The 13,623-nt window shown below is 43.5% G+C and overlaps 1 protein-coding gene and 1 non-coding gene across 9 annotated transcripts in view; both read right to left on the reverse strand.

Annotated features, from left to right (window-relative positions):
* The window catches only part of LOC110495549 (myc box-dependent-interacting protein 1), a 42,636-nt gene that overhangs the window by 6,556 nt on the left and 22,457 nt on the right, over positions 1-13,623 (reverse strand). For 2 of the 8 annotated variants that reach the window (XM_036951713.1, XM_036951715.1), the window contains 4 exons: positions 13,171-13,209; positions 10,975-11,023; positions 10,100-10,273; positions 164-187 (listed from right to left, as the gene is read on the reverse strand). In XM_036951713.1, coding sequence (XP_036807608.1) covers positions 164-187; positions 10,100-10,273; positions 10,975-11,023; positions 13,171-13,209 — 286 coding nt within the window. The remainder of the gene's footprint in view (positions 1-163; positions 188-10,099; positions 10,274-10,974; positions 11,024-13,170; positions 13,210-13,623) is intronic. The other 6 variants (XM_036951714.1, XM_036951717.1, XM_036951719.1 and 3 more) reach the window with 4 other exon arrangements.
* On the reverse strand, positions 1,829-2,020 carry LOC118941225. Its single transcript, XR_005037555.1, has one exon. It is a non-coding gene; the product is annotated as a U2 spliceosomal RNA (small nuclear RNA).

Below are 13,623 nucleotides of genomic sequence, written 5' to 3' on the forward strand. Positions count from 1 at the left end.
TAACAGAAACGGGGAATAATCCTGTAAGACAAAGTTATGCTTGTTATAAGAAGTGGCCAAATGGCAATATTTTTTTAATGCGCGTACCACCCTTAAGTATACTTTTCCCAAACATGGAGAGCAATCAGGAGGGCTGGAGAGGGAAAATACAGGAAGTGCTTACCTCCCATGAGTCCCAGGAAGCCACCTTCCGTGAGGCAATAAGAGATGACCAGATGAGATTAGAAAAAGCTGTGTAACCATGGCAACCGTCAACTAGGAACTACACTAGGGCAGAACTTTATATAAAAGATTCAGCTAAACACCTTTTAACCACCAGACTAGGGTGGAATATTTTCCTGTTATTTTACAAATGCTCAATAAATCACTTTCAGAGATGCAGAGAATGAAGTTGGACTACTTCTAAGTAACTTTGGCTGACTCCTATGTCATCTCCTACATGTGACCTTCCATTATAGAGTTTTGCTTTGGTGTGGGTTGAGGATTATACATTCATATCAATTGTGTTACCCCATTGTATTCAGCTTTACTGATTTCTGTTGTGGATTGTGTTTCTGTACACAAAAGGAAAGTCTACAGAACTATGAACAAACCAGCCTATGTATTGAATACATGGAATAGATTGTGATATCATGAATTAATCATGCACACAATGTGCTTAATTTAATTTATCAGGAATCAAATTAGTTTGAAATTGTTTGGTGATATGCATAAAAGGTGAGTAATTACCCATAATTCTGCACCTTTGGATAGTTGTACTTCCAGTTTTGATCATGATTTAGTGACCGCAAATAACACACACGCATAAATATATACACAGATCTACTGGGATTTTTAAAAGACAGACTACCTTTGTTTTGTCTTCTTGGACTCAAGAGAAAAGTATAGTTGTGTTAATATTTTGACAGGCAGTTCTTTTGATGAATGTATTTGCAATGTTGACTGTATATATTTTTTAGGAATGTTCTTGTTTTTTTAAAAGACAACTACATTTTGAAAAAGCATTTACTGTTTAGCAAAAGTTCTGTTGCTTGTTGACTGTTTTGAAAATCAACATTGTTCCAAAAAAATGCTTTTAGGCGATTGAGAGAAACGGTGATACGTAAAGACAGTTGCTCCCTGATTAAATAGTACAAGAATACACCCTGCTGGACAGAAATGCTTACAGCACCTGGTGTTCCCAGGCAGTGTACCATCCAAGTACTAACCAGGCCCGACCCTCCGAGACCCGGCGTAAGCCAATGACTGTATTGTGTGTATGTATATATATATGCTGTAAGCGAAGGAATAACCCTTGGTACCCTATATCAAGTTTGTCACTTGAAAAAGTGCAGTGTGAAATCATAGAATCAATGGGATAAACAGACAGTTACTTTAACACAGGCAGATGAGTTACAAACCTTGTATACATTTCAACCACATATGAGTCTTATGAAAATAGCAGGCCTATCAAATAATGACTTCAGACAACGTTACCGGTATGCGAGGCGGGCCATATTACCAGTACATGACTTTAGCACATTTGATAGTTTATACTGTATATTCATTCATTCTCGTATACATTTCCAATCATAACAATTGTTTGTTTTAACTACTTCGCTATGTGTATATTTTTGATAATGTGTATAGCACTGAGCTTGCAAGTAAGCATTTCACTGTACCGTTTACACCCTGTTTCCCGTGCGCGTGACAAATAAACTTTGATTAGAAGACCGACTTGACCAGCACTATCTAGCAATCATTGAGGTGAACTTTCAATATACATCATGATCCTAACAAATTAAAACTAATCAACTCTGTTGTCTCTGCCTGATTTATCTTTACAGTGACGGGGTGGACCGTTCCTGGAGGTACTGCAATACCAGGTCGGTGCGTGGAGTGGACGGAGTAAGCCCCTATTCCATCTCCCTGTTCCAAAAATCAATTTAATATATGGTCCCCAGATAGGGGACATATCAGATATTAAACTGATAAGAACAGATTATTATTATTTTCATTTCACATTCAATTACAAATTGAGTGCATTACGTTGTACAGAACATGGATTCATAAAAACAGTATCAAAAAGGACCGTAACAATATAAAAATATCAAAACTCCTGAAAGACAGTGCTGTTCTGCAGAACCTGACCAGTATTACAGGTCTACATTTAAGATTAATGTGCCTTTAACAAGCTCCAAAAACAATAAACAATTCTAAAAATAAAAACACACACGTATGCCAAAGTGACCTCCGAATAACCCTCAGTGTATCAAATATGTACAAAGGCTTAGCCTACAATTAAATTTTACTTATGGAATACAACTATATATAGGCTATAAAAAACATTTACAATGATGGAAATCCCTTTCCATCTCTGTTTAACTGATACGATGCCCCACTTATCTATTTCGAATTGTATTCTTTTCCAAACTTCCTGTTTTATAAATTGAACCAATTGAACGCATCTAGCGTGAGAGGAATATGAGGGAAATCCCTTCCACCAGCCTCTATAGGCTGGTGCATCCGATCTCTACGGATGTACTCATATCCCCCCCAACAGAAATTAAACAGTACCCGTATGAAAGTTTTTCTTAAGTGACACCGGCATGGGAAACACATAGGCAAGGTGAAGTAATGAAGGCAGAATGTCCGCCTTCAGCACTAACACCTTCCCACTAAAAGATAGTCGCCTGACTTTCCACAGTCCCAATCTTTTATTAATTGATAATAGTTTTTCTTTCCAATTAAACATGTCAGCTTTATTTTCATTTCCAAAAGATATGCCGAGTACTACCATTGGTCCTGTGCACACAGTCAAACCACATAACTGGTCCGTTCTCCTTTTCCACTGTCCCAAATATTTTATTTCTGTTTAACTCTTGTTTATCTTCGACCCAGACGCAACAGAGAATTCAACAATGACTTTGATAGACTCTTTCAAGCTCAGGTCGTCTCGTAAATATAAAACTGTGTCGTCCGCATGTTGCGATATTTTTAGCATATCCCCTCCAGGTAAAATGATGCCTTTTGATGTTATAATTTGTCCTAATTGCGCATGCGAAAGGTTCAATATATAAAACATACAATAGAGCAGATAGAGGGTCACCCTGTCTGACACCTCGTAATTGTTTGATAACATTTCCAATATTCACATTAATATTTACCCTGCTACCCACATTACTATACAGAATTTTTACCCATTTCATAAAATTATTTCCAAAACCAAATTTTTCCATAATTCTAAATAAAAACTCATGGTTTACCATGTCAAAAGCTTTTTCCTGGTCCAAATTCACAATAATAGCTGGCAGGTGCCTTTCCTCTAAATAGGCTTGAACGTCTCTGTGCAATTGCAAGTTCCAGGTTAATCTTCTCCCCACCACACCACATGTTTGGTCTAAACCAACAACATATGCCATGGCAGAAGATAGGCGATTAGTTACAGCTTTGCTTAATAATTTATAGTCAACACACAACATTGTTAAAGATCTCCAATTTGCTAATGTCTTGGTCTCCCTTTTTATACAGTAGAGAGATTACCCCTCTCACACATCAAAACTCCCATATGCTCCAAACCAAATATACCTCTAAACACTTCCAACAGATGACATCCAATTATATCCCAAAAAACTATGTAAAACTCTTTAGAGAGCCCATCCACTCCTGGTACTTTTATCTTTCATGCTCTTCAGTGTCATATAAATGTCATCTAAGTTCACTTCCCCTTCTAATTGGTCCTTAATATCGAAAGGTATCTGCACATCCACGCATAAAAAAAAATAAAAAAAATGGTCCCCTTCTCATAATCAATAGTTTGTTTTTGAAATAGCTGAGAAAAGTGGTGTGTAGCGACACCAAGCATGCCATCTCCATCCTCAACCATCTCCCCATCTTGGTCCAATAAAGCTGAAATAGTCCTCCTCTTTCCCCTTGGTTTAATTTGTTTGAAAAAATATGCCGAACACTTCTCATCATTTTCCCATTTATCTTGCTGACTTTTAAAAATGAAGTCTCAAGCTTTCTTTTCAAATAATGTGTGCTGCTTTTTCAGCAGGATACACAATTTGTCTTTATCTAATCCACCACCATTTACATTTCCTTGGATGTGTAGATCTTTTAGTTCATTCTGTAATTTATGAAATTCTTTGTGGTTATTACGTACTTTGTCTTTGCAAAAATTCTGAATAAAACTCTTGATTCTTAATTTTGTGCTCTCCCACCACTCTATGACAGTAGAATAAAAAGGTTTCATAGCTACACAGCCCTGGAAAAAAGACCTGAATCTTGTCCCAAAAGTTTTGTCGTGTAAAATGCCGTTATTAATTTTCCAATACCCTTTTCCAAATTCAATTGTTTTTAATTCTACTGTCACAGACAGGCAACTGTGGTCCGAATAAAATACCGGTGTAACGCACGCGGAGGACACACGGAGTTCACGCGGAACAAACAGATAATCTATTCGGCTCCTCGAGCCCCTGCTGTTTCCCCAAGTGAAACCGGGATCATCCGCATGCGCCATTCTATAAGTATCAACCAAATTATATTTACCTATAAGACTTTTTACAAGATGGCCGCCTAGATTACCTCGGTCATATGACACATTAAAATCTCCCCCCATAAACTCCTGTCTGTCTGTCTCATAAAAATAGCGTCTAGGTCGTTAAGCATTTCCCTCCTTTCCTTGGGTGTCGATGGTGCATATACATTAATAAATCTAAAACATTTACCCTTCCAATCGATATCTACTATTAAAACCTGTGTACTGCCGAAAAACTTCCTACTATTTTTAAATCCCTATTCCCACATAGAACACCAACCCCTGTAGAATGCACCCCTCCGACACTCCACCTCGACTCTCCCGGAACCCATTCCCGCGTAAACCTCTCCACGTCATTTTGATCTTTTAAATGTACTTCTTGTAAAAAACACACAGAGAAGCGAATGGAGGACAAATGGGAAAAAACAGTCTCCCTTTTAACTGGGTTTCTAAGCCCTCTAACATTGATGCTAGCGAGGTTAATAATAGACGACATGAGATAGAGGGAAAAAGACAACTATCTAATTATGACATTATTTTCCAAACTCACTTTAAGTACATTAACTCATTAGGCGGCCTGTCTGGGAAACGATGGTCTCCAGTCGGAGGACTGTCCACCAAGATAGGGGTCGGGAAAACACTGTCCTCCTCCTCATGCTCCCCCTCCATCTGTGTGGGTGCTGGAACCCCACTGGGTGCCAGACCGCTGCTCTCGATGGAGGCCGCGCCTGACAGGGATAGCAGAGTCTCCTCTGCGCTGCCCAGGTTTCCCTCGCTTTTCTCCTCAGACTTCCCGCTTTCAAAACAACTGAAGCGATTTCCCCCCAAAACGGACTACTCCGTCGCCTCCATGCGGATGAGTGGGGAAACAGGGCTCATCTGCTTCCTTTTCACCGAGCACTTCCTCCTCTCTCTCACCGTTGTCCAGCTCTCGTTAGCCGAGGGCGCGGTGGGCTCTCCCTTCTCCTCCTCCACTTGCTTGTTCCAACTGCTGTCCGTTTCTCCTCTCTCCTCGTGAGATGCTGATGGCGTCTCACTCCCGCTCTCCTCTGACTCTCGCAGTTCTCTCTCCATCACTAGCTCATCCACAACCTCCTCAATAGCGCGTAGTTCCATGCCTTCTCCCTCATCTGGTCTTTTCCCGCTCTCCGCTCTGGTGTAAGAGGGGACTGCCTTCGGGCAGTGACGGAACAGGTGGTCCTCCGAGTTGCACAAACTGCAGCGCTTTGGCACGGTGCAATCCTTCATTATATGTCCAATAATCCCACAGTTTCTGCACCTTGTCTGTGTGCAGGCATCCGCGAGGTGCCCGTACGTGCTACACTTCCTGCAGAAACGAGGCTGTCCAGCATACATGAGGTAGCCCGTCTGCACCGATGGAAAAAGAAGCAGGAGGATGGCGGTATCCATCATGGCCGCTCTCGTCCTCCTTTAGCAGCACATGAAACTGCCTCTTCCCTGTCCAGATGCCTTAATGTCTCTCACTCCTGACAAGATGGTCACGTACCGGCTGAGGTAGCACACTAAAGTTTATTCAGTGACCCAGGGGTTGAACATAGGCACCGTTAGCACCCTCATATTGTGCCTACACATGGACTCAACTTTAAAATCCACGAGGGCGGGTGCTGTCGCGTTCGCACGGAAGAGCCCTCTTACCTCCTCCAGCCGGGTGATGGTGTAGAAAGACACATCGTAGAACTTCTCGGGTGTGTTCTGTTGCAGGCAGTGCACATCGTCTGCTGTCAGGCGTAGAGGTCCAAACAGAACTTCCTTTCCAAAACGAACTCTCTCCATCAAATTATCCTTTGCTGTCCATTGAAATCAAAGCGTATTCTTCAGTCCAGCAGCCGCTGACTGTGACGTGGCCGCCGACGACGTCGCACCACCTTGAGGTTCCCGCGCGAAATGCACTCGATCTTGCTCTTGATCTTGACCAAAAGGCCGAGAAGCGATACCCACAATGCTTTCGAAAGGCGCCATTCTCGCACACGTCAAATTCGATTACACCAAAATGAGCTCTGTAAACTTTCCGCCAAATATCAAAGATTGTGATTTTTTTTTTTTTAATTAACAATTTGGAGAACATAATATTGACATAACATTTGATCTTGTATCAAATCTCTGGTATCATTGCTGCCACAACGGAACTGAAGCAATTGTTCACTTAATGGCCCCAGAGTTCCACCGACTGATCAAGATCAAATGTTATAATGGCCATGGAGGAGGAAGGAGATGGGGAGCAAAGTGAAAATGACATGGCTTGAGAACGCCTCTTGGAACCTGTGGCCAGACGGGGGAAGACTGGGTGAAAGCATGAGGAGGTTTTTTTAGGGCCTTCATTTTTGTGGAACCCAGCAGAAAAGTATCCTGAAGGCATAGAGTCAGGTGAAGAGAGAGTGGGAATTGTCATGTTATCAAACTTTGGTTTTTCTTTGCATATATAATGATGCATAGCTCACAGTGTTATGTTTTGTTTATTTTTGCTTTTCAAGTCTTATGCTATAACTCTCTTAGGAACCGGAAGCTAAAATGTCATTGTGTTGTCTGACGAGAGATGTAAATAAGAGCGTGCAGTGTGATTATAGAACAGAGGCCATAAGTCTTGGATTTGTAAACATAATCAACTGTGAATGTTAAATCATGTCATTGTTTGTTCATTAAGTCATTTCCAAGTTTATATAAATGTTGAACAGTATGAAGGTAATGTTCAAAAGGGGGAACTGATGGGTTCTGACTTCTAAACTTGAAATATTGTTAATCATCAGGTATCCTATGGAAATGAGAAGGGCCACAGTCTGGTTTCTACACCAGAAGCTAATGGGCATCTGTAGGAGAAATGTATATGGTGGAGTCAATTAAGGTTGGATATGAGCCAGGGACTTAGAATGTTTCTGAGTAAATGAAAGGCAATCACATGGTTGCAGTCACTGATAAGGGTGGAGAGCTGTGGATTAGTGAGGAATGGGGGGCCCAGGTCAGGTCACATTAAGGGAGAAGGAACAGTTTATTACCCACATCACTTAACTTCCTGCCTAGCAATAGAGATGTAACGCTTAAAAGAGTAGAAGGAGACGTGCTCTGTTCTGCTCTGTTCGGCAGTCTGACCCATTGGGTGAATAAACGGTTTGAGCTTTACTGAGTTTTTACTCTTTATTTAGAACCTAACAATTTACATATCTGGATTTGATCGTCATCCAAATTCCAACCTGATGCTCCCTGAGCCTGATGAGACATATATTAAATGATTTTGCTGTTATCCAATAGGCTACATACATATTACGACTTTTCAGGCTACAGAAAAGGTACATTGTCAGCAAGGCGCATCAATTAAATGTAGACCCAATCAATGGCAATTGATGAACTTCATTAGGCAAACTTTTTGGTGTTTTGTAACAGATGTCTATTTACATTCATCAAATGGCACTAGTTTGCTATGTTGTTGTGACATGCTATGTTGTTGACTTAGGCCTCTCTTTATGTAGTTTTGTCCTATATTTTTAATCCCAGCCCCCGCAGGAGGCCTTTTGGTAGGCCATAATTGTGATTAACCGAGAATAAATATGTTGTTTTCTCTGGGGTATTTCCCGCCAGGAAACCGGAAGTGACATTCCAAAGCATATAAATATCTGGATTTGATTAGAGCTTTGATCAGCATGAACATTCAGACCTGATGCTACCTGAGCCTGATGAGACATTAATACATTTAATGAGCCCTACATTAACCACATTTAATGAAGCCCTACATTGACCACATTTAAAGAGACATATTAAATAAATTTAATGAGCCCTACATTGACCACATTTAATGAGCCCTACATTGACCACATTTAATGAGCCCTACATTGACCACATTTAATGAGCCCTACATTAACCACATTTAATGATCCCTACATTAACCACATTTAATGAGCCCAAGTCCAGAAAAAAGCCCAAATGATTGTGCTGTTATCCAATAGACCACATATGATATAGGCACAGAAAAACATAAAAGGGCATAGATGAAGCTAGCTATATGCTCTCTTGGGTAAATAAATGAAACTAGCCAGTAAGTTCATCTGTTTAAGTGTGAACTCTGTTTGTATGCCATATTAACCACTCTCCATTTGTGAACTGTGTACTTGTGTCTTAGGACCTTATCAGGGTTTTGTGTATAATCTGATAGCATCTAATAGAGCATCAATCTGCCTTTGGTTCAACTGGAACAAATGTTGATGAATAAGTTCAGTGGCCTGACTGTTGGTAATGCTGCAATAATGGAGAGTATTCCATCTCGGTGGTTGGACTGAAGAGACACACTGTCTGTCCCCAGTCTGTCAGTGTGTCTGTCTTGTCCGTGTCCGTCTGTCCCCAGTCTGTCAGTCTTACTGTCATGTGAGGAAAGCTGTCAATTCGTCCCTTGCATGCATTGAGTGAATCCATGCATAGCATGCAAAGACTGTGCACTGAACGAGGGGAAGAGTTCAAACCACCAGGACTGTCTGACTGACCCCTGAACCTGGTGACCTTGCTGCCTGACCAATGGGGAGACACACCAACTTTGGGTACCGGAGAAGTGGCGGCCTGCAATAGTACATCCAGGTCCATATGGAGCAGGTTAATAACCCCTGCTGGGGCCAAACACACACACACACGGAAGATAAGCACTGGGATTAATGGGACATTTTACTGGGAAGGCCCTGGAGATGACTCGTGTGGTGTTACCAGCTGTAATAGTTGCAGAGATATGGATAGGCAGGTGAAAAAGTAGGTGGAGGATGGATGAAGAGGGTGAGGAGAGGATGGATGAAGAGGGTGAGGAGAGGATGGATGAAGAGGGTGAGGAGAGGATGGATGAAGAGGGTGAGGAGAGGATGGATGAAGAAAGAAAATAAAGAGCAAGCCGAAAACAAGGGGGTAGAGGAGGTGGGAGACCAGACCATCCCTAGGAAAACAAGGGGGTAGAGGAGGTGGGAGACCAGACCATCCCTAGGAAAACATGGGGGTAGAGGAGGTGGGAGACCAGACCATCCCTAGGAAAACATGGGGGTAGAGGAGGTGGGAGACCAGACCATCCCTAGGAAAACATGGGGGTAGAGGAGGTGGGAGACCAGACCATCCCTAGGAAAACATGGGGGTAGAGGAGGTGGGAGACCAGACCATCCCTAGGAAAACAAGGGGGTAGAGGAGGTGGGAGACCAGACCATCCCTAGGAAAACAAGGGGGTAGAGGAGGTGGGAGACCAGACCATCCCTAGGAAAACATGGGGGTAGAGGAGGTGGGAGACCAGACCATCCCTGGGAAAACAAGGGGGTAGAGGAGGTGGGAGACCAGACCATCCCTAGGAAAACAAGGGGGTAGAGGAGGTGGGAGACCAGACCATCCCTAGGAAAACATGGGGGTAGAGGAGGTGGGAGACCAGACCATCCCTAGGAAAACAAGGGGGTAGAGGAGGTGGGAGACCAGACCATCCCTAGGAAAACAAGGGGGTAGAGGAAATGGGAGACCAGACCATCCCTAGGCTAGAACCTATGAGCCGTCTGAGTTGACACTGAGGGTATGATGTTGATGGAAGCCTGAGGGGACATTATGACATCATCTGACCTGCGGCTGTGACGGAGTGGTTGCCTGTGACGGTGCGGTTGTGTTAGCGTCGGGAACCAGGGCTTCACCATCGAACAAGATTATGTCCTGTTGCGTGTCTGGAGCTGGAGTCAACGAGGGTCTGGGGCTGGGGGGCGGGCGTACAGGGGCGGGTCCAGGGGGCGCCGGCCTCGTCTGGAGTGTCCACGGAAGTATGTACACACATGCAACAGTAGTGAGGGAGACACAGCACACAGGTTAGTAAAACACACCAGCACACTAGTAATAGTAGGTTACTGTTACCTGGGCTGGTATCCAATCCAAGGCGTGTCATGGAGCAGCGCTCTGGACAGACGACAATGTGCCTTTTCAAGGCAATTTCCCTGACATTCCTGTTGATTGTGTTTACTGTAAACGCTGCGCATGTTGGCTCACCCTCCATGTTGGCTCAAGCGTAAATTACCTTTAGAAATCAAGTGCAATGCGCTGCTCTACAACGCGCCATGGATTGGATCCAGCCCTAGTCTGTAAGTGGTGTCTATGAGGCTTCCTTCTATGTTAGAAGAGCACATGTCTATCAAACCAATGGAGAGAAACTCTCCATTCAACATGCTCTGGGTTAGTTTCATCTCTCGCTTTGGGAGTTTTCCTGAAGAGGATGTTAGCGACTGTGTGTGCTCGCAATTGTACCGTCCACTCCTTTTTCCACCCTCTTGAATTCAACACCATAAAAATACTCCAGACCTTAAACTCAAGATTTTCCACACACACACTCACACATTTCTGACCCACGCTTCTGAAAATGACACTCGTTCATCAACACACAAACCCCAGTCACTCAAGACAAACACAGAGACAGTCAGACACTTTACAGCCCCTGTATGAGGGAACCTTACCTTGGGTGCAGCGTCTGGGGTAACGCTGTGGTTGGCGGCGGCTGCCTCACTGGGAAAGAAAGAGGAAGGGAGAATTACTGACTGACTCCCATGTCATGCCATGATGAAGATGTCCTGGTTGTGTTCAGTAGAGAGAGAACATTTTACTGTATTTATTTTTCTAGGAAGGAGAAAGTAGAAAATAAATAGGGTAGAGGAGGAGAGAACGAGAGAGGGGGCAGACGAGAGAGAGAACGAGAGAGGGCAGAGGAGGAGAGAGAACGAGAGAGGGCAGAGGAGGAGAGAGAGGGCAGAGGAGGAGAGAGAGGGCAGAGGAGGAGAGAGGGGGCAGACGAGAGAGAGAACGAGAGGGGGCAGAGGAGTAGAGAGAACGAGAGGGGGCAGAGGAGAGAGAGAACGAGAGAGGGCAGAGGAGGAGAGAGAGAACGAGAGAGGGCAGAGGAGGAGAGAGAGAACGAGAGAGGGCAGAGGAGGAGAGAGAGAACGAGAGAGGGCAGAGGAGGAGAGAGAGAACGAGAGAGGGCAGAGGAGGAGAGAGAGAACGAGAGAGGGCAGAGGAGGAGAGAGAGAACGAGAGAGGGCAGAGGAGGAGAGAGAGAACGAGAGAGGGCAGAGGAGGAGAGAGAGAACGAGAGAGGGCAGAGGAGGAGAGAGAGAACGAGAGAGGGCAGAGGAGGAGAGAGAGGGCAGAGGAGGAGAGAGAACGAGAGGGGGAAGAGGAGGAGAGAGAACGAGAGAGGGCAGAGAACGAGAGAGGGAAGAGGAGGAGAGAGAACGAGAGGGGGGGCAGAGGAGGAGAGAGAACGAGAGGGGGGACAATGACCTCAGTTGTGTTGGAGCAAGGTGCGGGTGATTCACTAAGATGATAGTACAACGGGCAAAGATGTAGCAGCGTATCAGTTTCAGTCATCCACAGTGGTGAAGGTCTGACTATCTGGTGGCGGCCGCGCCGATTAGTTTTTTTTAGCACAGACTGTCCCCCTGTATCACCATGGGAAAGCAGAACAGGGTCAACTGGTGTGCGTAAGAGAAAACATTTTGAAACGGGGTGAAATGCGTTGGTACAACCATTGAACTTTTCTGATAAGAACACAGACGTTCGTTATTTTTGTCGCAAAACATTTTGTTACAGTATGCCCTACTGTGTAGTCAACAGTCTGCACCATCCACCAAGACCACAAGATGGGAGCAAGGGGCTGAGAAGTATATTTAATGATCTGTGTGCACAGGCCCATTTTAGCAGGGAGAATGAGCATATGCCAAACAAACCATTCTTTATTAATAATATATAACAAGACTGTGCGTAGTACTTCACAAATACACAGCTCAGAGCAAAAACTATTTGGGGACGTTGCTGCGGCATGAGACACCAACTCACAACACAAGGCTTTCTCAAACGCCATGCTGCGGTCATGCAGAGGAGTGCCTGACCTGAAACACACAGACTCTCAGACTGAGAACTACAGGAACACCCATGAATGTCCAAGCACACAGCAGAACTCCATGCACTACTTGACAGATGACGGTTCACTTGGACAACTAAAGGTACATACATCCTGTTTTGAGTCCTCCAATCCTTTATTCTCTCTCAGTATGGAACTGCAACATGCAGAGATTGACATGCATTCAATTATTTGAATTCCATTTCTTTCTTTTTTTCTGTGAGCACATAGTGCTGCCGAACTGTGTGATGTAGTAGGGAGTTGTAGTTTCCAACAAGCTCTTTATAAACGAGATCATGCTGAACTGTGTGATGTAGTAGGGAGTTGTAGTTTCCAACAAGCTCTTTATAAACCAGATCATGCTGAACTGTGTGATGTAGTAGGGAGTTGTAGTTTCCAACAAGCTCTTTATAAACGAGATCATGCTGAACTGTGTGATGTAGTAGGGAGTTGTAGTTTCCAACAAGCTCTTTATAAACGAGATCATGCTGAACTGTGTGATGTAGTAGGGAGTTGTAGTTTCCAACAAGCTCTTTATAAACCAGATCATGCTGAACTGTGTGATGTAGTAGGGAGTTGTAATTTCCAACAAGCTCTTTATAAACCAGATCATGCTGAACTGTGTGATGTAGTAGGGAGTTGTAGTTTCCAACAAGTCCTTTATTCTCAGTCAGTATCTAACTGCACCATGCAGAAGGACACACACAGGCACATATAAACTGTCATACTGGTCACTCCAAGTCAGGTCCATTACCTCTTCTTGGGTCCAGGCTTCCAGTCTTTACCTGCCTTTCTGTAGGGGGGGGGGGGGGGGGTAACGTAATCTGATTACATTCAGTTACTTTTAGATTCATTTCCCCTTAAGAGGCATTAGAAGAAGACAAAAATGTATGTTGCCAATTGAACCACGTCTATTACAGGATAAATCAATGTTAAAGTTTACATAGGTGGTCATATATGGATGTTACAATTTACTTTATGGGTTGGTTAGGTAGGCTTCTTCTAACCCATCGCTTTCTACTACATATAATAATAATAATAATAATAATACGATTTAATTATATCCTTACATCATGAACCAAATTCTATCAGAATTCCAGTCATTCCAATAAATGTTATACCCTTTGATCGGAAAGAATAGGACTTGGAAATATGGAAGCGTAGATCAGCCAAATTGTTTTATCTGAGCACCAAAACTAAAGACTTA

The sequence above is a fragment of the Oncorhynchus mykiss genome, chromosome 18, assembly GCF_013265735.2.
Source record: "Oncorhynchus mykiss isolate Arlee chromosome 18, USDA_OmykA_1.1, whole genome shotgun sequence".
Taxonomy (NCBI): domain Eukaryota; kingdom Metazoa; phylum Chordata; class Actinopteri; order Salmoniformes; family Salmonidae; genus Oncorhynchus; species Oncorhynchus mykiss.